Source organism: Onychomys torridus, chromosome 4 (assembly GCF_903995425.1).
Source record: "Onychomys torridus chromosome 4, mOncTor1.1, whole genome shotgun sequence".
NCBI classification, from domain to species: Eukaryota; Metazoa; Chordata; class Mammalia; order Rodentia; family Cricetidae; genus Onychomys; species Onychomys torridus.
This window is the reverse complement of record NC_050446.1, coordinates 10,502,837-10,524,891: the sequence shown is the minus strand read 5'-3', so window position 1 is coordinate 10,524,891 and position 22,055 is coordinate 10,502,837. Positions and strand designations below refer to the sequence as shown.

The 22,055-nt window shown below is 46.5% G+C and overlaps 1 protein-coding gene across 1 annotated transcript; it reads left to right on the top strand.

The window, feature by feature from the left end:
- Positions 1-6,244: 6,244 nt before the first annotated feature.
- On the top strand, positions 6,245-21,397 carry Gbgt1 (globoside alpha-1,3-N-acetylgalactosaminyltransferase 1 (FORS blood group)). Its single transcript, XM_036184987.1, is given in 8 exon segments — positions 6,245-6,508; positions 7,677-7,867; positions 8,401-8,466; positions 16,236-16,286; positions 16,366-16,401; positions 17,106-17,240; positions 20,637-20,853; positions 20,855-21,397. Coding segments are annotated over 7 exon segments (1,044 nt in total). The 5' UTR covers positions 6,245-6,508; positions 7,677-7,796; the 3' UTR covers positions 21,323-21,397.
- Positions 21,398-22,055: the final 658 nt, after the last annotated feature.

Genomic DNA, 22,055 nt, shown 5'->3' with positions numbered 1-22,055 from the left:
TCTCCCTCTCACTTCCTAAATGCACCTGCACTCTCTCCCTCTCACTTCCTAAATGCACCTGCACTCTCTCCCTCTCACTTCCTAAATGCACCTGCACTCTCTCCCTCTCACTTCCTAAATGCACCTGCACTCTCCCTCCCACTTCCTAAATGCACCTGCACTCTCTCCCTCTCACTTCCTAAATGCACCTGCACTCTCTCCCTCTCACTTCCTAAATGCACCTGTACTCTCTCCCTCCCACTTCCTAAATGCACCTGCACTTTCTCCCTCCCACTCCCTAAATGCACTTGCACTTTTCCCTGTCAGTGTAGATATATTTTTAAGTTATGGGAGTCTCCTTTATCTTTCCTCTCCCTTGTTTGTCTTCAGGCCTCTCCAGGCCTGTAAGTGTATAGCACTGAGGGGAAGTGTTAGAGCTCTGAGGGGAAAGGCGTCCTGGTAGTCAGGAGCCAAGGAATACCACAAAGTCACAGCAAACCTCACACAAGAAATTTATTGGGAAAGCCATAAGAGGGTGGCTGCTTCTGCTTAAGAGAAAAGCAGCCAAGAAGTGAGGGAGAGGCTGGGCAGTGGTGGCGCACGCCTTTTATCCCAGCACTTGGGAGGCAGAGCCAGGTGGATCTCTGTGAGCTTGAGGCCAGCCTGGGCTACAAAGCGAGATCCAAGACAGGCACCAAAACACCACAGAGAAACCCTATCTCGAAACAAAACAAAACAAAACAAAACACCCACAACAACAACAACAAAAGAAAAACAAAAACAAACAAACAAAAAAAGGAACTGAGGGAGAGGCAGGCTTTATATAAGATTTCTTGGGGGTGGAGTTTTCAAGGGTAGCAATTTCCAGGGTGAGTTTTCAAGTCTTAAGCTTGGGCTTTTTACTGTGTTGGGCAGAGCTTGGCTGGGTTCTGTGGGCGGAGCCCAGCAGCTGGAGGTCCTCAGGAGCAGGGCGTGGCCCCTCCAGTGCCTCAAGGGGCTGACATTCCCCCCCCCCTTTCTGGTTTACTACTGATAAACAATCAGGGGCCAGGAAGGGGGCAATGTTATCTTTGATAACTTCTTGCTGAATGGGAGCATCAAAGTTCTAAGAGCAAGCTTGATCTTCACCATCAAGATAAAATCAGGAGTTGCAGGCCTCTGGCTTTTTATCTAGCAGCTAGTAATCCTGTAATAGCAACTGATTAGAAATCTTTTAGATCTGTTGTTGAAGAAACCTAAACAAGAAGTTTAAATATTAAAGTTTACATAAGAAGTTTACCAAAGAAGAAGAAGAAGAAGAAGAAGAAGAAGAAGAAGAAGAAGAAGAAGAAGAAGAAGTTTAAAACAACTTTCACATTAGCCACACTCAAAAGACATGGAATCTCTGCTAAAGTGAATGTGGTGACCACAAAGCCCAGAGATGAATTCTGAGCCCTGCCCATCAAAGCAGTCATGGCAAGTTGCATTAGTGGTAGTGGCTGATGGCAGAGAAAGCAAAAATAAAACCAATAAACACAGAACACAACAAGCTCACAGGCTCAGAGGAGACCAGTCAGAAACAAAACATGTGCTGGCCACCATCATTCTCCACCATCAACTGAACCTGACCCATGTCTGTCTCAGCTCCCATATTTGCCCCAAGACTTATGGACACAACAGAAAACACAAACTCATCTACACAGATGAAACTTTCCAACCAACCAGGACCAGGAGGGCAGGTAATGTATGCTTCTGCCCTGGATGGGAGTAAAGGGGTTTTGTAAAGGTTGGAGGATTATGTTTGGCTGGAGGGAGGTATTTTTGGTTTTTTTTGGTTTTTTTTGTTTTGTTTTGTTTTTTTTAACCTTAGATAGGAAACATCTAATCCAGTTGCTGTAGGGTCAAATTCTGTCCTTCCTCGGGATGGCTGGCTTCTATGCTTTTGGATCCCTTCTTCCTCTCTTCTTGACCACACCTTATATGGGTCTTATGAGAGTCATCTTCCAGACTTAATTTGTCCCTTCTTTCTCTATGTTACAGAAAAGAAGGGATATGTCCTCGGGGCCCTGGGTCACCAACTGGGACCTTCCTTTGGTCCACTGCATACTTACAGAAAAAAATTAGACCATACTATCCAAGGATGGGCACCTTGCCTACGTGCTGGCCACAGCTGAACTTCTTCTTTTTTAAAGATTTATTGATTTTTATTTTATGTACATTGGTGTTTTATCTGAATGTATGCTTGTGTGATGATGCCAGATTCCCTGGAACTGGAGTTACTACAGACAGTCCTGTGCCACCATGTGAGTGCTGGGAATTGAACCCAGGTCCTCTGGCAGAGCAGCCAGTGCTCTTAACTGCTGAGCCATCTCTCCAGCCCCACAGCTGAACTTTTTTTTTTTTTTTAAGGTTTATTTATTATGTATACAGTGTTCTGTCTGTATATATGCCTGCAGGCCAGAAGAGGTCACCCTATCTCATTACAGATGGTTGTGAGCCACCATGTGGTTACTGGGAATTGAACTCAAGATCTTTGGAAGACCAGTCAGTGCTCTTCACTGGCTGAGCCATGTCTCCAGCCCCACAGCTGAACTTCTACTGGAATAAAAAAGGTTAACCTTCAGGTCACCCACTACTGTCTTCTCTTTTCTCCACTTGTCCTATCTCCTAACATACAAGAGTCTCTAAACACTATTCCCTTCCCGAGTTCTCTCCCTTCAGGTAGCATTGGTAGAGTATACTGCCCTTACCTATGCCCACGTCTCAACATTTCTTTCTTTCGGTTTTCTGGGTTTGTTTTGCTTTTTTGTTTGTTTTTGTTTTTGGTTTTTTTGTTTTGTTTTGTTTTTTTGGGTTTTTTTTGTTGTTGTTTTTTTTTTTTTTTTTGTTTTTTGTGTGTGTGTGTGTGGGGGGGGGGGGTTTGAGACAGGGTTTCTCTGTATAGTTTTGGTACTTGTCCTGGAACTCATTCTGTAGACCAGGATGGCCTCGATCTCACAGAGACCTACCTGCCTCTGCCTCCCAAGTGCTGGGACAAAAGCCATGTGCTACTACCTCCTGAGTCTCAACATTTTTTTTTAAGCTGAGGATCAAACCCAGGGCCTTGCGCTTGCTAGGCAAGCACTCTACCACTGAGCTAAATTCCCAGCCCCATTCTCAACATTTAAAACTGACTCAAGCTGCTGATTTGACTTTCTTAAGTAATGTATGGATCGTTTCTTTCTGCTACCCATCACATTTGGCTCCAAGTTCTAGAGTCCCTCTGCTCTTCAGCTGCTTCTTCTCTCCACCTGCTCTAACCATCCACCTCTCCTTGCCTACTAAGTAAGTGTCCTCCTCTCTCTGGCTCCTGGAGCCTGCTACCCCTCCAGGACCCCCACTACATGGCTAACTCTCCAGTTACTAAGACACTTGCTCCTCTCCCTCTATTGGAACCTTCCCTGTTTCCCGACCTCCTCCCACTAGGAGCTGCCTCCTGCAGCTTCCTTAAACTCTTCCTGGCCTCTTCAACCTTGCCCCTCCTGTCTCTCAGCTCTGTCCTGGAAGTCTCACAGCTTCTCTATGCCCTCCTGGGCTTCTCTCTTGCCTCTCAGCTACCTCTTGGCGCTTATAAAACTCCCTTTGGTGGAGTTCGTTTTACCACCCCTCTGCTCTTCCTCCACGGACTCAGCTTTTATTAAAGCCTCACCGTTACTATAAATAGCTTGGCCTCAGTACAGTTCAATGGCCAAAATTGGCCTGCTCAGTTTTCAATGGTGGCAACTTCTGCCACCACACAAACTATTTCTTCCTATCTACACCTGTCTGGGGTAGCACTTACATATGAATGTTTATCATGCAAGAGAGATCCTCCCCTCTAACCAGGGGATGGGAAATAACTCTACAGCAGGCTGTCAAAGGCTGATCCAGGGGGCTAAAGAGATGGCTCAGCATTTAAGGTCACTGAAGGGGACCTGGGTTCAACTCCCAGCACCAATATGGCAGCTAACAGACTGTAACTCCAGTTCCAGGGTCTGACACCCTCAGCATACATGCAGGCAAAACACCAAAGCACATGAAATAAAAATAAATAATTTTTTTAAGACAGGCTAATCCAGGTCCCTATAGCTCCATTATTCATCACTTCTTCATCTGGGCTTACCCCCATGCCTGTTTTCTCTATTTTTGTGATAATTCCTGTCCTGAAAACAAAAATCATAAAAGCAGCATTTATTAAAGGTAGGATTTAAAACAATGTTTCTTTAATAAGGTATTAAAGCTGCACCTCCATGTACTCATATACAAGAATGTACCTTGTGCTAATGGCCGAACTTTGTAACATAAAAGTCACCTAGGAGGGGCCTGGAGAGATGGCTCAAAGGTTAAGAGCACTGACTGCTCTTCCAGAGGTCCTGAGTTCAATTCCCAGCAACCATATGGTGGCTCACAACCATCTGTAATAAGATCTGGTGCCCTCTTCTGGCCTTCAGTCATACATAATAAATTTAAATAAATGAATGAATGAATGAATGAATGAATAAAGGAGTCACTTAGGAGGTGCGCGTCGGTGTCACAAACCTTTAATCCCAGCACTCAGGAGGCAGAGGCAGGTGGATCTCTGTGAGTTCGAGGCCAGCCTGGTCTACAGAGTGAGATCCAGGACAGGCACCAAAACTACACAGAGAAACACTGTCTCAAAAAACAAACAAAAAAGAGTCACCTAGGTGCTATCAGTTTTAAAAGGTCATGAAGGGTCAGGGGGAGCAACTGAGACGTGGCATCAAGTGGTAGGACTGAAGTTCCTCAAGAGACCCCAGGAGAGGTTATTGGTGAAAATGCAGCCCACTTGCAATGAGAGGCTGGAAAAGTGTATAAAGGTCTGAGGATGTGAAAGCTTAAGGAAGTTCTGAAGGTATAAGAAAGTGATTGAAGGTAATGAAAAAATGTTTCAGATATTCCCCCTTTATGCTATTGTTATATTAAGTTTTCAAAGGTTCAGGAAACCTATCCTCACTCAGTGGTTCAATCAGACCATTCCTGTGTGGAGTGTGAAGACCAGCAGGTGGCCAAAAGGAGATACTTGTCTCTGTAACACCTACACCGACTTCTAAAACACCTGTCCCCTGTGTTTGCTTTCTCTATGGTCAAACTAGAGATTCCTGTAGACATGGCCAGAGACTTATGGAGGCTGCCCTTATTGGTCCTGTAAGAGATATGCTGCATATTCAGGAAGGCAGTCCATCTTTTATGCAGAATGGGGGATCTTTTATATCCTAATTAAGGACCGATGGCACCCCAGATGGGAGACCTGGGTCACTGGTAAACTTTACTATAGCATTTATCACAGCTGCCCACCAGGCACGATCAAAATACAGAGGGTACACATCCCACTCTCTCAACCCCTAGGTATAGACACAGTAGAAGAAGTGGTCCAACATTCACGAAAGGTTCTTACCTCTAACGTCTCCCTTCTTCGACGACACTGATCCTACCTCTATCCTCAATGGACATTCCATCTCTTGTATCAGACCTTAATCTCCGCATATCAGCTACTAAATAACACCCTGCCTTGGTCTCTTTGGAGAATGCTGGTCCTGGTCGTGTGTCCTTCCCGGGTCAAACTCAGGACCACCATTCCTAGCTTCACCCATTGGACTATTAGTCTCTCACTTGGCTGCTCATTAACTGCTCTGAGCTTCAGGGCTGAGGCACAGGTGCCAACGCTTGAAGCTGCTTTGTGACCCTGAGCAAATTCATCATCTCTTTGGAATCCTTTCTTCCTGCATCGTTTCTCCCTTCCTGTCCTCCCTCCTAGCAGAGTCCTCTGTGTCTATCGTGCTTGGCTGATACTTGATCAGACGTGTCAGGGGGTCCTTCCTGGGACCCTGGGGTGGACAAGGGCGGCCTTTCCTGGAACCGATAGGCCGAAGAAGGGAGCACGGGTCTGAGGAAGAGACAGGGCCTTGGGGAGATTCTGAGAGCCGCGGCCAGGTTCACAGCCCCTGGCTCTCCCCTCCTTGACTACCTAGATGTAAAATTTCCTCCAAAATCGTGTCTCACATCTCTGCCTACACGCCGCCCTGTATTCCAGGACCTGGGATCACTGCCTCTGATCTGGCGCTCTGCATTCTCGGCCGGGATTTAGAAGGCTAGGGAAGACACTGCCGGGGTCCATGAACACTCCCCTTACAGGGTGTGCCGAGCTGAGGCCAGTGGGCGGGGCTCGAGTGTAGCTCACCAAGCAGAGGGAGGGGGTGGGAGGGGCGTAGATGGGTAGGTCTCAGGCTTTGCTCCGCCCCAGAGACCCGGCGCCCAACAGTGTTTGCTCTGCCGGGCTCCACCCGGTGTAAGCACGCAGCGAGCTCCGGGGAGTCACCCAGTTCCTGTTTTCCGGGTTGGGATATGTCCCTCCTTCCGTCCTAACGGCGGTCAGCCCAAAGGGAGTGATTCTGTACCTCCAAGGACAGTCTCGCTGAGACCAGCTGTGCCCCACCCGGTCCTCGCTCCACACCCCACATCAGCCGCTGAGGAGGAGGTGGAGGCCCTGGAGCCAGCACAGGGCAAAGTTCAGGTGCGCGTCTCAGCCCCAGACTCCTGGAATTGAATCTCCTCTTGGCCTTGCAGGGTTTGCACCTAGACTTAGGTCTGCCAAGCAGTTCTGTCCAGCTTGAGCCCGAGGCTAGTGAGGCGGGAAGTGGAGAGCTGGTTAGGGAAACTGAGGTCCCAGAGGGCGAGAGTGGGAACGGGTTTGCAGGGACAACAGAGTGCGCAGAGCCCTAACCCCCTAGGACCCCAGACCTGGGAGCTGTCTCCAACGTCGGGTCCACCACACTCTCTGTGGCCCGTAGCTTCATCATGTCTTCCCCTAACCCTTTGGCGGTGGAGAACTTTGAGATGAAGAGGCAGAGTGCTTTCTGCTGTATCCTACAGAGCCCAGGCCTGCCTCCCACAGGTGGCTAGGAGTTGTTTCAGGAAAAATTCCAAGAACTGAGGTTGTTGTGCCCACCTCTCGAAAACCCCCAGAGACCACCTAGGAGTCGGTTTCTGATGCAAGCACACAAGGGTCTCTTTATTGTCAGGTTGGAACCTGGGCAGTCGACCTAAGCTCCGATGCTTCCGATGGAGGGAAGATGTGGCAGCCCAGGCTCAATTGGGGGATTTTAAAGGAAAAAACAACAAGCCGGGAATTACATGCCTTGGTGTTTTGGGGAATTGGTAGAAGGTATATGGGGCAAGGTGATTTTTTTTTAAACTATTGGTCTAGGCTTTTAGTGTGAAACCATATTTGAAACTATTGGGTTGAACTTTTGGTGGGTAGATCAGCAGGATTATCTGGGCTGCTCATCAGGATTTTCTAGATATCTTCGAGAGCCATAAATCTCAGACAAAATGTCTGCAGGAGCATCTGGATCTTGTTAAACTTTACTGCCCTATATCTGTTTGAGTTGTCATAGCACGTTCCTGAGATTATTCCTGGAACTGAGTACAGCAGGTAGTCTAAGATGGTGGCCCTTCCCTAAGATGGAGACTGTAAAGTCAAGTCTAGGCCTACACAAGGTCACTAGGAATGCTGTCCCAGTCTGACCCTAGGTGGCCCTTTACTCACTTTTGCTGATGGGATAGAGCTTCCATACAGACCACTGCCTAGGGAGACATCCTAGCTGCCACTGAGCACTGAGGCATTGTCCCTTAGTGAGCCCCTACTGAAGGAGGAAAATAATTGGAGAATTTCTTTGCAGGAGTTTCTGAGACCTCAAGAGAGGCAGGCTTGGAGCCTGACCGACCTGGGAGGGAAGTGTCTGACTGGCCAAGGTCCTAGGGGTCGCTAAAGGTGCCTAGCTTCTGTTCAGCACCCAGTGATGGCCCACCGGAGACTGGCCCTGGGTCTGGCATTCTGCCTGCTCGCTAGCACAGGTCTCTGGATCTTGTGGTGAGTTGCCTTTTGGAGTCTTTTCCTGCCCTTCACAGCATTCCTCACTGCCTCTGTATGTCACCCCTAAACCTTGATACTCATACAGGTCCCATCAACCTCTCGGGACTCAGCATCCTCCAGCCCCTGCCAGACTAGTTTTGGCTTTTGTGTTTTGCCTTGATTTAGCTTTCTAACCTTTAACTTACCATGTTTTCTGCCTAGACAGTCCTTCAAACCATGTTGATAAGGAACCCTGTTCATGCTCCTAAGTCACCCCTCCTGATGGCCTTGTGGGGGCTACTGGCACTGCATGTCTCTTTACTGTTTGTGTATGGGGCCTGGCATCAAGGACATAGCCGTGCCATGAGTGAATACCCACATGGACAAAAAGACAACTACACACGAGGCCCTGTGCTAGATACCGGCTGTCAGCAGCCCTAGAGTGACAGAGCTTCCTCCCAAATGCACCACTGAAGGTCTGTGCTCCTGATAAGGTGCACCATGGCAGCCTCCAAGACAGAGTGGCATTAACGAGTACTTTCTCTTTCTAGGGGATATGTCAGGGACTGGCTGCTGGTCTCCTACGTGCCTTATTACCTCCCCTGCCCAGAGATTTTGTAAGTATGGGGCTCGAGGATTTGGGGCTGTTCTTCAAATCTTAGATTGTCTTTTAATTAAAAAAAAAAACAAACCCAGGGCCAGATATCAGGGCGAAAGCTGAAAGATCAGAGAAGCAGAACAGCCAGCCACTATTCTTACCTCTACAAAATCCTCAGCTTAAAGAGAGTGAGTTTCTGTTTCCTCACGCCTTATATACCTTTCTCTGCCCTGCCATATTGCTTCCTGGGATTAAAGGCGTGTGTGCTTCCCAAGCAAAGGCATAAGATCTCAAGTGCTGGGATTAAAGGTGTGTGCCACCACTGCCTCGCTCTGTTTCTCTCCTATACTGGATCAATCTCATGTAGCCCAATGTGGCCTTGAACTCACAGAGATCCAGACGGATCTCTGCCTCCCAAGTGCTAGGATTAAAGAAAGTGTGTGTGCCACCACTTTCTGATCTCTATATCTAATCTAGTGGCTGGCTCTGTCCTCTGATCCTCAGGCAAGTTTATTAGGGTACATGATATGTCACCACAGGGGGCAGTGTGGGCTGACCATATTTGGAGAGACAGGAAAGCTTTTAGGATGACATTGTCTGAGGGCTGCCTACAGCTGCTACAGACGTTCATGAACCTGAGATTTTAACCTTCAAGCCTCCTGCTGCCCTCAGCATGCTCCGGCTTTAGACATGCTTGCACAGAGATGGGTCTTGCTTATTGCTTGCTATGCCTGTGAGATGGGATGTTAGGGATGCCTGGCCTGACTGCTGCATATGATAGCTTAGTGTCCTTGTGAACTCTTGTGTTTTGTAGCAGCTAAAGACAAATTAAGCATCTGGACTATAGGCTATTTGGTAACACGTGTGTTTTATTTCATTTATGTATTCATTGTTTTTTTTTGAGACTGGAAGTTGCTCTGTAGACCAGACTGGCCTTGAACTCAAAGATCCACCTGCCTCTGCCTCCTGAGTGCTGGGATTAAAGGTGTGCAACCACCACCACCACCACCACCACCACCACCGCCACCACCGCCGCCACCACCGCCACCACCACCTGGCATAACACATTTTATTAAAAAAATATATATACATAGTAGTGTTTTAGTCCTTATTCAGATGTTTATAACAGGGTACCACAGTTCTGCCCCAAGGTCAAGAAGCTGCATGTGTTGGATTTGTTGACTTGATTGCTGGCAAGCTCCCAGGACAGCCTAAGGCATTGTATGGTGAGAGACAGAGTATATATATATATATATGTGTGTAGATTTTTTTGGTCTCTTTGTCTTAATCCCTACCTGTCCTAGAACTCTCTAAATCAACCTGGCTGGCCTTGAATTTACGGAAATCCAGCCACCCAAATGTTGGGATTAAAAATGTGTACTACCAAATCTGGCTTTTATTATTATAATTATAATTATTTATTTTTGTTTTGTTTTTGAGACAGGGTTTCTCTTTGTATTCCTAGCTGTCCTGGAACTTACTCTGTAGACCAGGCTGGTCTCAAGCTCACAGAGATCCACTTACCTCTGCCTCCCAAGTGCTGGGATTAAAAGCGTGCACCACTACTGTACAGCTATTATTATTTTTTAATGTGTATGGGTGTTCTGCCTACATGCATGTCTGTGTACCATGTGCTTGGTGCCCCCACCCCAGAGGCCAGAAGAAGGTGTCAGATCCCCTGGAACTGGAGTTGCAGGTGGTTGTGAACCAACATTGAACCCAGGTCCTCTGGAAGAGCAGCTGGTTCTCTTAACCACTGAGCCATGCCTGCAGCTCCTATACAGGGTCTTATGTAGCTAGAGTGTCCGTCTCAGTCACTGTTCTGTTGCTGTGCAGAGACACCGTGACCAAGGCAACAAAAGAAAGCATGTACTTGGAGGGCTGGCTTACAGCTTCAGAGGTTGGTTCATCATCATCGTGCAGGGGAGCTGGGCAGAGTGCAAGTAGTCACCGTGCTAAGAGTCCTGCATCTTGATCTGTAGGAAGGGAGGCTGGGTCTAGCATGGGAGTTGAAACCTTACAGCCCACCCCCACTGACACACTTCCTCCAACAAGGCCACACTTATATGACCCGATAGGGGCCATTCTTATCCAAACCACCACGCTGTCTTACTTGGGTTTCTATCTATTCCTGTCATAAAACCAGCCAGGAGGTGGTGGTGCACACCTTTAATCCCAGCACTCAGGAGGCAGAGACAGGAGGATCTCTGTGAGTTCAAGGCCAGCCTGGTCTACAAAGCAAGTTCCAGGATAGCCAGGGCTGTCACACGGAGAAACCCTGTCTTGAAAAACCAAAACGAAACCATCATGACAAAAAGCCACTTGGGGAGGAAAGGGCTTATTGGCTTACACGGCCCCATCATCGTCCATCACGAAAGGGTAGGCAGGTATCTGGAGTCAGGAGCTGAAACAGAGGCCATGGAGGAACACTATCTACTGGCTTGTTGCTCATGGCTTGCTCAGCCTGCTTGTTTGTTTGCTTGCTTGCTTTCTCTCTCTCTCTCTTTTTTTTTAAATTAGTTTTTTTTTCATCTTACATACCAACCACAGTTCTCCCTCCCTACCCTCCTTCCATTCCTCCCCATCCCCTTCCCCCCGCCCCCATTCCACTTTTGAGAGAGGGTATGGCCTCCCATGGGAGTCAACAAAGTCTGGCATATCAAGTTGAGGCAGGACCAAGCCCCTACCCCCTCTGCATCAAGGCTGAACAAGGTATCCCACCATAGGGAATAGGCTCCAAAAAGCCAGTTCATGCACTTGGGATAAATCCTGGTCCCACTGCCAGGGGCTTTTCTTTCTTTTTTCAAGACAGAGTCTCGCTGTGTAGTCCTGGCTGTCCTGGCACTCTGTAGACCAGGCTGGCCTCAAATTCAGAGAGATCCACCTGCCTCTGCCTCCCAAGTGCTGAGACTAAAAGTGTGCGCCACCATAGTTCAGCCTGCTTTCTTATACCATCCAGGGCCATCTGCCCAGTGATTAATCAGTCATTAATCAGGAAAAAGCCCCCATAGACTTATCTATAGACCAGTCTGATCAAGGCATTCTCTCAGCTGAGGTTCCCTGTTCTAAGACAACCTGGATTGTGTTAAGATGACCAAAAAACTAACCACATTGGCCCTGAACTCTGTACATCTGAGGATGACTTTGAGCTCCTGATTTTTTGCCTTTACTCCTGAGTGCTGAGATCATAGACTTGTATCACCATGCCAGGCTCATCTTGACCTCCATTTTATTACCTTCAGATGCTTAGAAATAGGAAGTTCTTTTTTGACAAATGTGTGTTAGGCTAACGGCCTGTATGGTAGGTAGACAGGCTCTCTTTCCCTGGACTGCACTCCCAGCCTTAGCGTCTGTATTCTTGTGTATCATTCCCCACTGTAGCTAGAGCATGTCTGGACTCGTAGGAAAAATGAAACCACTGTCAGGCTGCACAGTATGCTGGGTTCTGGTGCACCGTCCTCTTCTTGATTCTGACCGCCTCCTCAGAACCCCTTCATTTTCTGAGCAGGGACCCAGCAAACAGAGTTTAAAGAGTGGCAATTAAAGAGTAGAGGCTAATCATGATGGAACAGATACTATACAAGTTCACTCAAGAGTGTTGTGAAGATCTTTCTGGAATAAGCACTCCAACACCAATGAGAGTGGAAGAGAGGAGATGTCTCCAGGGGACAGAAGCCAGGACAGCCCCTGAAATGCTTCTGTCCCAGACCCACTTTGCATTCTCATTGTATACTCCAAAACCACAAGGCAAGCAAGCAGGATTTTATAGAAGCGTATGTGGCAGTCAGCAGGTGGTTAAGGCAATGGCCCAGTGTTCTGATTATTTCTCCAGGTCATTCTGTTTCAGGTAGCCTTTTAGGTAGCAAGTGAAGTCATGCCCGGCAGATAGACGGTACAAGCAGTGCTTTAAGTAAATCGCTAAATAAATTTATAAACCAGAATCTAATAACTGGTCTTTTCCACCTTCTTCTACTTCAAGAGGAGAACCAAATTCATAGAGGCAGAAGCAGAGTGATGGCTGGGCTTCCATGGGCAGGCCCCCGGGGAGCTACTGTTTGGTGGATACAAGTTAGAGTGACAAAGAAAACATTCTTTTTGTTCTAGAGCTTTCAGGTGTGCTGTTAAGTCAGTGGTATGAGATTTCTCCAACTTCTTTATGTGTGTATTTAGTGCCATGAATTTTCCTCTTAGCACTGCTTTCATAGTGTCCCATAAGTTTGGGTATGTTGTACTTTCATTTTCACTGAATTCTAGGAAATCTTTAATTTCTTTATTTCTTCCTTGACCCATTGGTGGGCATTATTCAGTTTCCATGAGATTTTAGGCTTTCTATAGTTTTTGTTGTTGTTGTTGAAGTCTAACTTTAAGGCATGGTGGTCTGATAAGATACAGGAGGTTATTCTAATGTTTTTGTATCTGTTGAGATTTGCTTTGTGACTAAGCATGTGGTCAATTTTTGAGAAGGTTCCATGGAGTGCTGAGAAGAAGGTATATTCTTTTGTGTTAGGATGGAGTTTCTGTAGATATTTATTAAGTCCATTTGAGTCATAACATCTGTTAGGTCCTTTATTTCTTTGTTGAGTTTCAGTCTGGTAGATCTGTCTTTTGGTGAGAGTGGTGTATTGAAATCTCCCACTACTAATGTGTGGGGTTTGGTGTGCATTTTAAGCTTTAGTAATGTTTCTTTTATGAATGTGGGTGCCTTTGTATTTTGGGGCATAAATGTTCATGATCGAGACTTCATCTTGGTGGATTTTTTCCTGTGATAATTATGTAATGTCCATCCTGATCTCTTTCGATTGATTTTAGTTTGAAGTCTATTTTATTAGATATTAAGATAGCTACACCAGCTTGTTTCTTAAATCCATTTGCTTGGAAAGCCTTTTCCCATCCCTTTACTCTGAGGTAGTGTCTGTCTTTGAAGTTAAGGTGTGTTTCTTGTACACAGCAGAAGGATGGATCCTGTTTTCTCACCCATTCTGTTAGCCTGTGTCTTTTTATAGGTGAGTTGAGACCATTGATATTGATGAATATTAATGACCAGTGATTGTTAGTTCCTGTTATTTTTGTGGTCATGTTGTGTTGTCCTTCTTTGGTGTTTGTTGGTGTGGGATTATCTATTGCCTGAGTTTTCATGGGTGTGTTTAGCTTCTTTAGGTTGGATTTTTTCCTTCTAGTGCTTTCTGTAGGGCTTTGTGGACAGGTATTGTTTAAATCTGGTTTTATCATGGAATATTTTGTTTACTCTGTCTATGGTGATTGAGAGTTTTGCTGGGTATAATAGTCTTGGTTGGCATCCGTGGTCTCTTAGTGTCTGCATAACATTTGTCCAGGACCTTCTAGCTTTCATAGTCTCTATTGAGAAGTCTGGTGTTAGTCTGCCTTTATATGTGACTTGGTCTTTTTCCTTTGCGGCTCTTAATATTTTTTCTTTGTTCTGTATGTTTAGTGTTTTGATTATTATGTGGCGAGGGGACTTTTTTTTGGATCCAGCTTTCTTGGTGTTCTGTAAGCTTCTTGTGTCTTCATAGGTATTTCTTTCTTTAGGTTGGGAAAGTTTTCTTCTATGATTTTTTCTGTGCCTTTGAAGTTGGTATTCTTCTCCTTCTTCTATACCTATTATTCTTAGGTTTGGTCTTTTCATGGTGTCCCAAATTTCTTGGATGTTTTGTGTTACAACTTTTTTGTCTTTAGTGTTTTCTTTGACTGATACATCTATTTTCTCTATTGTGTCTTCATTGTCCGAGATTCTCTCTTCCATCTCTTGCATTCGGTTGGTTAAGCTTGTTTCTGTAGTTCCTGTTCGTTTAGTCAGGATTTCTGTTTCCAGCATTCCCTCAGTTTATGTTTTCTTTATTGTCTCAATTTCATTTTTCAGATCTTGGATTGTTTCCTTCATCTGTTTAATTACTTTTTCTTGACTTTCTTTGATTTCTTCCAATTTTTTGTTTGTTTTTTCTTCCATTTCTTTAAGGGAATTTTTTATTTCCTCTCTAAGGGAGTTTTTCACTTCCTCTTTAAGGGAGTTTTTCACTTCCTCTTTAAGGGAGTTTTTCATTTCCTCTTTAAGGGAGTTTTTCACTTCCTCTCTTTTTGTTGTTGTTGGGTTTTTGTTTTTGTTTTTGTTTTTGTTTTTTTTTTTTTGAGCTGAGGATCGAACCCAGGGCCTTGCACTTGCTAGGCAAGCACTCTACCACTGAGCTAAATCCCCAACCCTTCACTTCCTCTTTAATGGAGTTTTTCATTTCCTCTTTAAGGGAGTTAGTTTTTCATTTCCTCTTTAAGGGCCTCTATCATCTTCTTAAAGTCATTTTTAGGGTTGATTTCTTCTGATTCTTCTGCTTTGGTATGTTCAGGTCTTGCAGGTGTAGAGTCACTAGGTTCTGATGTTGTCATATAGGTCTTCATGTTGTTGCCTGTGTTTTTGCACTGGCATCTACTCATCTCTTCCTCTGTTCGGTGCAGGTAGTGTCTGTGTCTGAAGGTTCTAATTGTTAGTCTTGGTTCACTAGGATTTCTTTGTTAAATTGGTGCTGTTGGGCTCTGTTTCTCTGGGAGCAGCTTAGTCAAATCAGTGTTAGTGGGTTCTGTCTCAGGGAGCAGCTGTTCTCAATCGGTGCAGGGTGGGCTATGGCTCCAGTGGTTGTTGGTGTCGCATGGAATGGTTTTCTTGGTGAGGGGGCAGGGAAAGAGGCCACTGTCCGGTCCCTGAGGCTCTAATGGTTGTTCCCAGTTGGTGTAGGGTGGGCTTATGACTCCGGTGGTTGTTGGGTTCACAGGGGCGGGTCTTTTTGGTGAGGGAGCAGGGAAAGGTAGCTGCCTGGTTGCTGGGACTCTGATGGGTAGGTCGTAGGGGCTAGAGACCTGGTCTGCCGGTCTGGAGATGGGGCCTTACCTGTTCCCAGTTGGTGTAGGATGGGCTTATGACTCTGGTGACCTGGTTTGATGGCTGGACAGCTCCTTCTCTTGCTTTCTCAAGTCGAGTTTTGCTTGCTTGCCAACTCCTCAGCTGATCTTGTTTCCTCAGACTGCAGGCTGTAGGCTACTGAAACCTCTCCCGAATGGATCTCAGCTGAACAGGTTGATCAGTAGGGCAATCTCACCAATAGCTCCAAGCTTTTGAGCTTACACAGGATTGGCAGCTGGGCCCCGGGTTGGCCTTTGGCAGAATGTTCAGGTTTGTTCTGGCTGAGTTCCACAGAGACTGCTCCTTCCCTGAGTGAGCTTCAGAGGTTTAGTCCATCATTATCGTGGTGGGAAGCATGGCAGCATGCAGGCAGACATGGTGCTGGAGGAGCTGAAAGTTCTACATCTGGATCCATAGGCAGCAGAAGTCTCTGGAGTCACAATTCATTGATCCAAATCCAGATTGAGCAAGGGGTAGGAAAACATTCTTGACACAGGTAACGGTGCTGGTTGTGCACTTAAAAATGATTAAGACAGGGCCAGTGAGAGGGCTCAATCAGTCAAGTGCTTTCCTTGCGAGTTTGATCTCCAGAAACTGAAAAACAGTGGCTTTGGTGGTATGTACTCCCTTATAATCCCCATGCCGAGGAGGTAGAGACAGGTCGATCTCTAGGGCTTGCTGCTAGCCAGTCTAACCTATTAGGCAAGTTCCAAGCCAGCAAGAGACCCTGTCTCAAAGAAAAGGTAAGGTACCCTTCCCTTGAGCCCACATGCATCATCTCTGGTGTGTTTTACTTTTTCCCCGAGTGCCTTTTTTCTTAATCTTCATGTTTAATCTAAATGTCCTGAACAGATCCCACTCTCTCCCATCTTTGTCACCAGCAACACGAAACTGTGGTTCAGGCAGGAGAAGTTGTTCCAGCCCGTGACACAGTAAGTATACCATTTCTCCCTAGATTCTGGCTCCAGGAATGGAGGCTGTCTTCCTCACACTGGCCCTTCTTGATTACAGGTTGCAGTACCCTCAGCCTAAGCTTCTAAAACACAGGTAGGTGTCAGGGAATGACCTGGCAGCGGCAGGGAGGGGAACCAGAGAGATCCGGTGAGGCTAGAGGATGGCAGGGGTACCAAGAGTAAAGGGGCCCTGGGCCCCAGAGTGTCAGGGAGCTGAGCTCCACCTGTTACTAGCTGTGTGGCCGTAGGCAGTGGCCATCTGCTCTGAGCGTTACCTTTTGAGGAGATCATAATATTACCTACTTTGTAGGAGGCTGGAATAGTAGACAGTGATACTGTGGTTCATGCCTTGGATAGAAGCCTGTCTTCAGTGGCATATTCTGTCACCGTATGGGCACCCCCTGGTCTGCAGTGGGAGTGCTAGGACCCTCTAGAGCAGTGGTTCTCAACCTTCCTAATGCTACAGCCCTTTACTACAGCTCCTCATGTTGTGGTGACCCCAAACCATAAAATTATTTCATTGCTATTTCGTAACTGTAATTTTGCTATTGTTATGAATCATAATGTAAATATCTGATATGTAACACCCAACCCCAAAGGGGTCAAGACCCACAGGTTGAGAACTGCTGCTCTAGACTCTGTGTCCATGCCAACTCCTAGACTTCCCAGCCCTGGCAGTAGATAGCTATTATTATCCCCACTTTTGTATGGGGAAACTGAGGCCCAGCAACATGGCCAAGATGCTACCCAGGCTTCTGAACAGGGAGGCTCCCATGGCCTGAGCCTCCCTCATGCCAGCCCCACAGAGCTGCTGACACTTACCCCCTGGTTGGCACCTATCATCTCCGAGGGAACCTTCGACCCAGAGCTTCTGAAGAATATGTACCGGCCATTGAACCTGACCATTGGAGTCACTGTGTTCGCCTTGGGAAAGTGAGTAGTGGATTAAACGGGTGGGGCTGGGTCTCCTTGAGCCACTGGGATTTCTGGTCTAGGGAGAGGCCAGCCTGGCCAAGTGCTGTACAGTGTTGTGGGAGAGCTTTCTGATATAAGGCCTCACCTGCCACGGAAAAGAGGCACGAGAAGCCTAGGTGAGGAGTATGGAGAGAGACTTTGTCCTCCCTGTCTCCCTTGGTCCTACCTGACCTTCTCTTTAAGCCCACCTGGGACCATGATTGGGCCCCAGGACTTAAAGTACTGGCCAGATAACAACTGGACCTCAGAGGTCAGGTGACTCCTTGTCTAAGGGATGGAGTCATGTCATCCACTGTGCTGTATGTCCCCAGCATCTAGCATCCACCTTCCCTAGATTCTGTCCCAAGTTTGCTTCTCAGCGACTTTCATCCTCCGGGTATTCAGTATTTGTGCGTATAAAACGGTCACCTTTCTAAGCAGATCGTTAATGGTAAGATCAAAGATCACAGGATACCTACAACACCGTCTGGCATTAGTAAATGCTCTTGCCAAGCCTGTTGACCTCAGTTTGATCCCCAGAACCCATTCATGGTGGAAGGAGAGAGCTGACTCCTAAAAGTTGTTCTCTGACCTCCACAGGCACACCGTGGCATGCACACATACAAATAAACAATAAATAAATAAATAAATAAATAAATAATAAATAAATAAATAAATAAATAAATAAATAGACAAATAAATGTTTTTTTAATGTTAAGGAAGCACATTAGTGTTATAGAATATTATTTTAAGATGTGCTACTTTTGTTTATGTTGCATTTGTTTAGCTGTGTTACTGGGCCTGTCTAAAACACCTGATAGTCTAATAAAGAACTGGTCAATAGCAAGACAGGAGAAAGGATAGGTGGGTCTGGCAGGCAGAGAGAATATACAGAGGGAGAAATCTAGGAAGGGGGAGAAGAAAAGAGATGGAGGAGCGAAGAGATCCAGCAGCCAGAGGAGGAGGAGGACTCCAGGGGCCAGCCATCCAGCTACACAGCCAGGCATGGGTTAAGAAACAAAGTTGTTTAGGAATAGAAAAGGAAAAGCCCAGAGGCAAAAGGTAGTCAGGCTAAGTTAAGAAAAGCTGGTTAGAAACTAAGTCAACCTAAGGCTGGGCATTCATAATTAAGAATAAGCCTCCATGTGTGATTTATTTAGGAGCTGGGTGGCAGGTCCCCCAAAGAGAAAAAAAAAGAGCAAAAACAAACAAACAAACAACATTCTTTTTTGACTTCTTAGAAGTTAAGGCATTCCTAAAGTACATAGACTGATTTATTGCAACAGTCCCTCTTATTCCAGGTCTCTTAACAGCTATCCTCTGCTTTTTTCAACAATCAAAAAATTCAAAATTAACACAACATCATACAGGACCCAGACTCCCTGTGTATTTCCCATCTTATGTGGCTTTTTTCTTTTACTGTTTTTAAAGACTTTATTATTTTTAAACTATTTCTCAGCTGGGTAGTGGTGGCGGCGCACGCCTTTAATCCCAGCACTAGGAGGCAGAGCCAGGTGGATCTCTGTGAGTTCGAGGCCAGCCTGGGCTACCAAGTGAGTTCCAGGAAAGGCGCAAAGCTACACAGAGAAACCCTGTCTTGGAAAAAACAAAAACCAAAAAACTATTTCTTTCTGTGGCTATCCATATCCTTCTTCTTAAGCCTACACACATTGTAAAACACACTGGAACCTGTTTAGAGGTTTTTCCGTCTGGGTCTCTTTTTGCATATCTTTTAGCCTTTTTTAACTGCACAAGTTAAACTTTTAAACTGATAAGGTACACCTGGATTCTCTTTGCGAGTGGCTGTCAGCTGGCTCTGCCCACTTCTGGGGTTGTAAAAGACAAGCATAAAAACTTGCTACCAGGCAGAGGTTTGTCTGACTAGGAACTGCATTCAACCTTGAGTTCTAGAATGCCTATGCTTGCACTATGGCAGGCGTTTTTACTTAGTTTTTTGTTCCTACTTAATGTACTAGCTGCTCAAGGGCTCAATGACTAGCAGAATCTGCCTGGCCATATACTTTTTTTAAGCCCTGCATGGAAATAAGGTCCCACATTGGGTGCCAGAATGTTGTTGTTTCTCTATCTCTTTTTTTTTTCTTTTTTGCTCTTTGGGGGGCCCACCACCCAGCTCCCAAATATATCACACATGGAGGCTTATTCTTAATTATGAATGCCCAGCCTTAGCTTGGCTTAGTTTCTAGCCAGCTTTTTTTGTTTGTTTGTTTTGTTGGTTTGTTTTATGGTTTATTTATTATGTATACAGTGTACTGCCTGCATCCAGAACACATTATAGATGGTTGTGAATCACCATGTGATTGCTGGAAATTGAACTCAGGACCTCTGGAAGAGCAGCCAGTGCTCTTAATCTCTGAGCCATATCTCCAGCCTCCCTAGCCAGCTTTTCTTAATTTAGCCTGACTACCTTTTGCCTCTGGGCTTTTCCTTTTCTATTCCTAAACAACTTTGTTTCTTAACCCATGCCTGGCTGTGTAGCTGAGTGGCTGGCCCCTGGAGTCCTCCTCCTTCTCTGGCTGTTCAATCTCTTTACTCTTCCATTCCTTTTCCTCTCTCCTTTCCCAGATTTCTCCCTCTATATACTCTGTCTGCTGGCCCCGCCTATCCTTTCTCTTGCCTTGCTATTGGCCAGTTCTTTATTAGACCATCAGGTGTTTTAGACAGACACAGTAACTCAGTTTCACAGTTAAATAAATGCAACATAAACAGAAGTAACACACCTTAAAATAATCTTCTACTACACATTAGACACTGGGGAAGACAGCTCAGTTGGTAAAGTGCTCTCCTACAAACAGGAAGGCCTGTGATCCACACCCAGCACCCACATAAAAAAGCCAAACCCCATAGCCCATGCCTATAATCCCAACCCTGGGGATGCAGATAGAAGCTGAGGCTTGCTGCCTGGCCAGCATTGCCAGATTGGTAAGGTCCAGATTCATTAAGACCCTGTCTCAAAAAAAAAAAAAAAATTAAGGTGGTAAGCAACTGAGGAAGATGTTCAACCTCTGGTACACATGTGTGCAGACAGACACACAGACGATAAAGGATCTGTCTCATGGTTGTCACACACTGAGTATCCCTGATTAGAAACACTTCGGCCAGAGGTGTCTTCCAGTATAGATTTTAGAGTTTGTGTAGACTTTAGCAATTAGGAATCTTAATCCAAAACTCTGAAGCAGAGCTTTCAGATGAGGTGTATTCAACTTTGACAAGGATTGTGGTGAGGTTGGCAGATGAGGACCCTAAGGTAAGACCTGAGTGACCTCTTGAGGTGAGGAAGTAGGATGTAGACTCCAGCACATACTGGGGACTCGGACAGTGATGGACAGCAGTGGTTGACAGAACTGTCATCCGCAGGTACACCTGCTTCATCCAGTCCTTCCTGGAGTCAGCTGAAGAGTTCTTTATGCGTGGGTACCAAGTACACTACTACCTCTTTACCCATGACCCTTCAGCCGTTCCCAGAGTCCTGCTGGGCCCCGGTCGGCTCCTCAGCATCATCCCCATCCAGGGTCACTCCCATTGGGAGGAGATCTCCATGCGCCGGATGGAGACCATCAGCAAACACATTGCCGAAAAGGGCCCACCAAGAGGTGGATTACCTCTTCTGTCTCGATGTGGATATGGTCTTCCGTAACCCGTGGGGTCCCGAGACCTTGGGGGATCTAGTGGCTGCCATTCACCCAGGCTATTTTGCTGTACCTCGCCGGCAATTCCCTTATGAACGCAGGCAAGTTTCTGCTGCCTTTGTGGCAGATGGTGAGGGGGACTTCTATTATGGTGGGGCAGTCTTTGGGGGACGAGTGGCCAAGGTATATGAGTTTACCAGAGGCTGCCACATGGCCATCCTGGCGGACAAAGCCAATGGCATCATGGCAGCTTGGCAGGAGGAGAGCCACCTGAACCGCCGCTTCATCTGGCACAAGCCGTCTAAGGTGTTGTCCCCGGAGTATCTCTGGGATGACAGGAAACCTCAGCCCCCAAGCCTGAAGCTGATCCGATTCTCCACAGTGGACAAGGACACCAACTGGCTGAGGAACTGACAGTGGAGCTGAGACCCACCCCATGCCAAGCCCAGCCGTGCTCACCTCAGTCTGCCGGGGAGTCCAGCTAGGAGAACGAGTGGAGGGAAGGTGTAAACTGTGAGGGCTCTGCACCCACAGTCATAGTGCGTTCCGGCATGAGTGGTCAGGCAAGAGGGAGCTTCAAAAGAGACAGGGCCTGGCAGGCCTCCTCACACCCACCCAAAGAACGGATGTGCCTTCCCAGGAGAGGCCTGGAATCCAGCCCTGCTCACAGTGCCCGGAGGCCTGCTGCCATCACTTGTTTCACACTGCTTTTTAGTTTTGTTTGGATCTGTAGTTGGGGATCACACCCGGGGCCATGAACGTTGAAGGGAAGTGCTCTGCCCCAAGCCATCCTCAGCTTGGCCTACTGCCTTTCATCTGCACTTTAATATCCCCGTCCCAAGTACCATGTTGTTCCCCCAGCCACGTGTGTTCTTCATGCAGGATCCTGGAGCTAGCTCCGAAGCAGACCAGACTTAGGTTCCTTCTGGTCACCTGCATCCCATGATGTGCCTCACTCTCAGGGACTAGATGTCTTCTTTGTGACACAGTTTGTGGAAGCTTTCAATAAAGATGGTGTGTATAGGTCCTGATCAGGGTTTTACCTGCACAGTGGACTGTTTTGCCAGTCGGGATAGTTCTGGGGGACACAAGCAGATGATTTCAAACAGTTCATGTGGAGAGAGGGTTGGTTAATGGTTATTCTGGG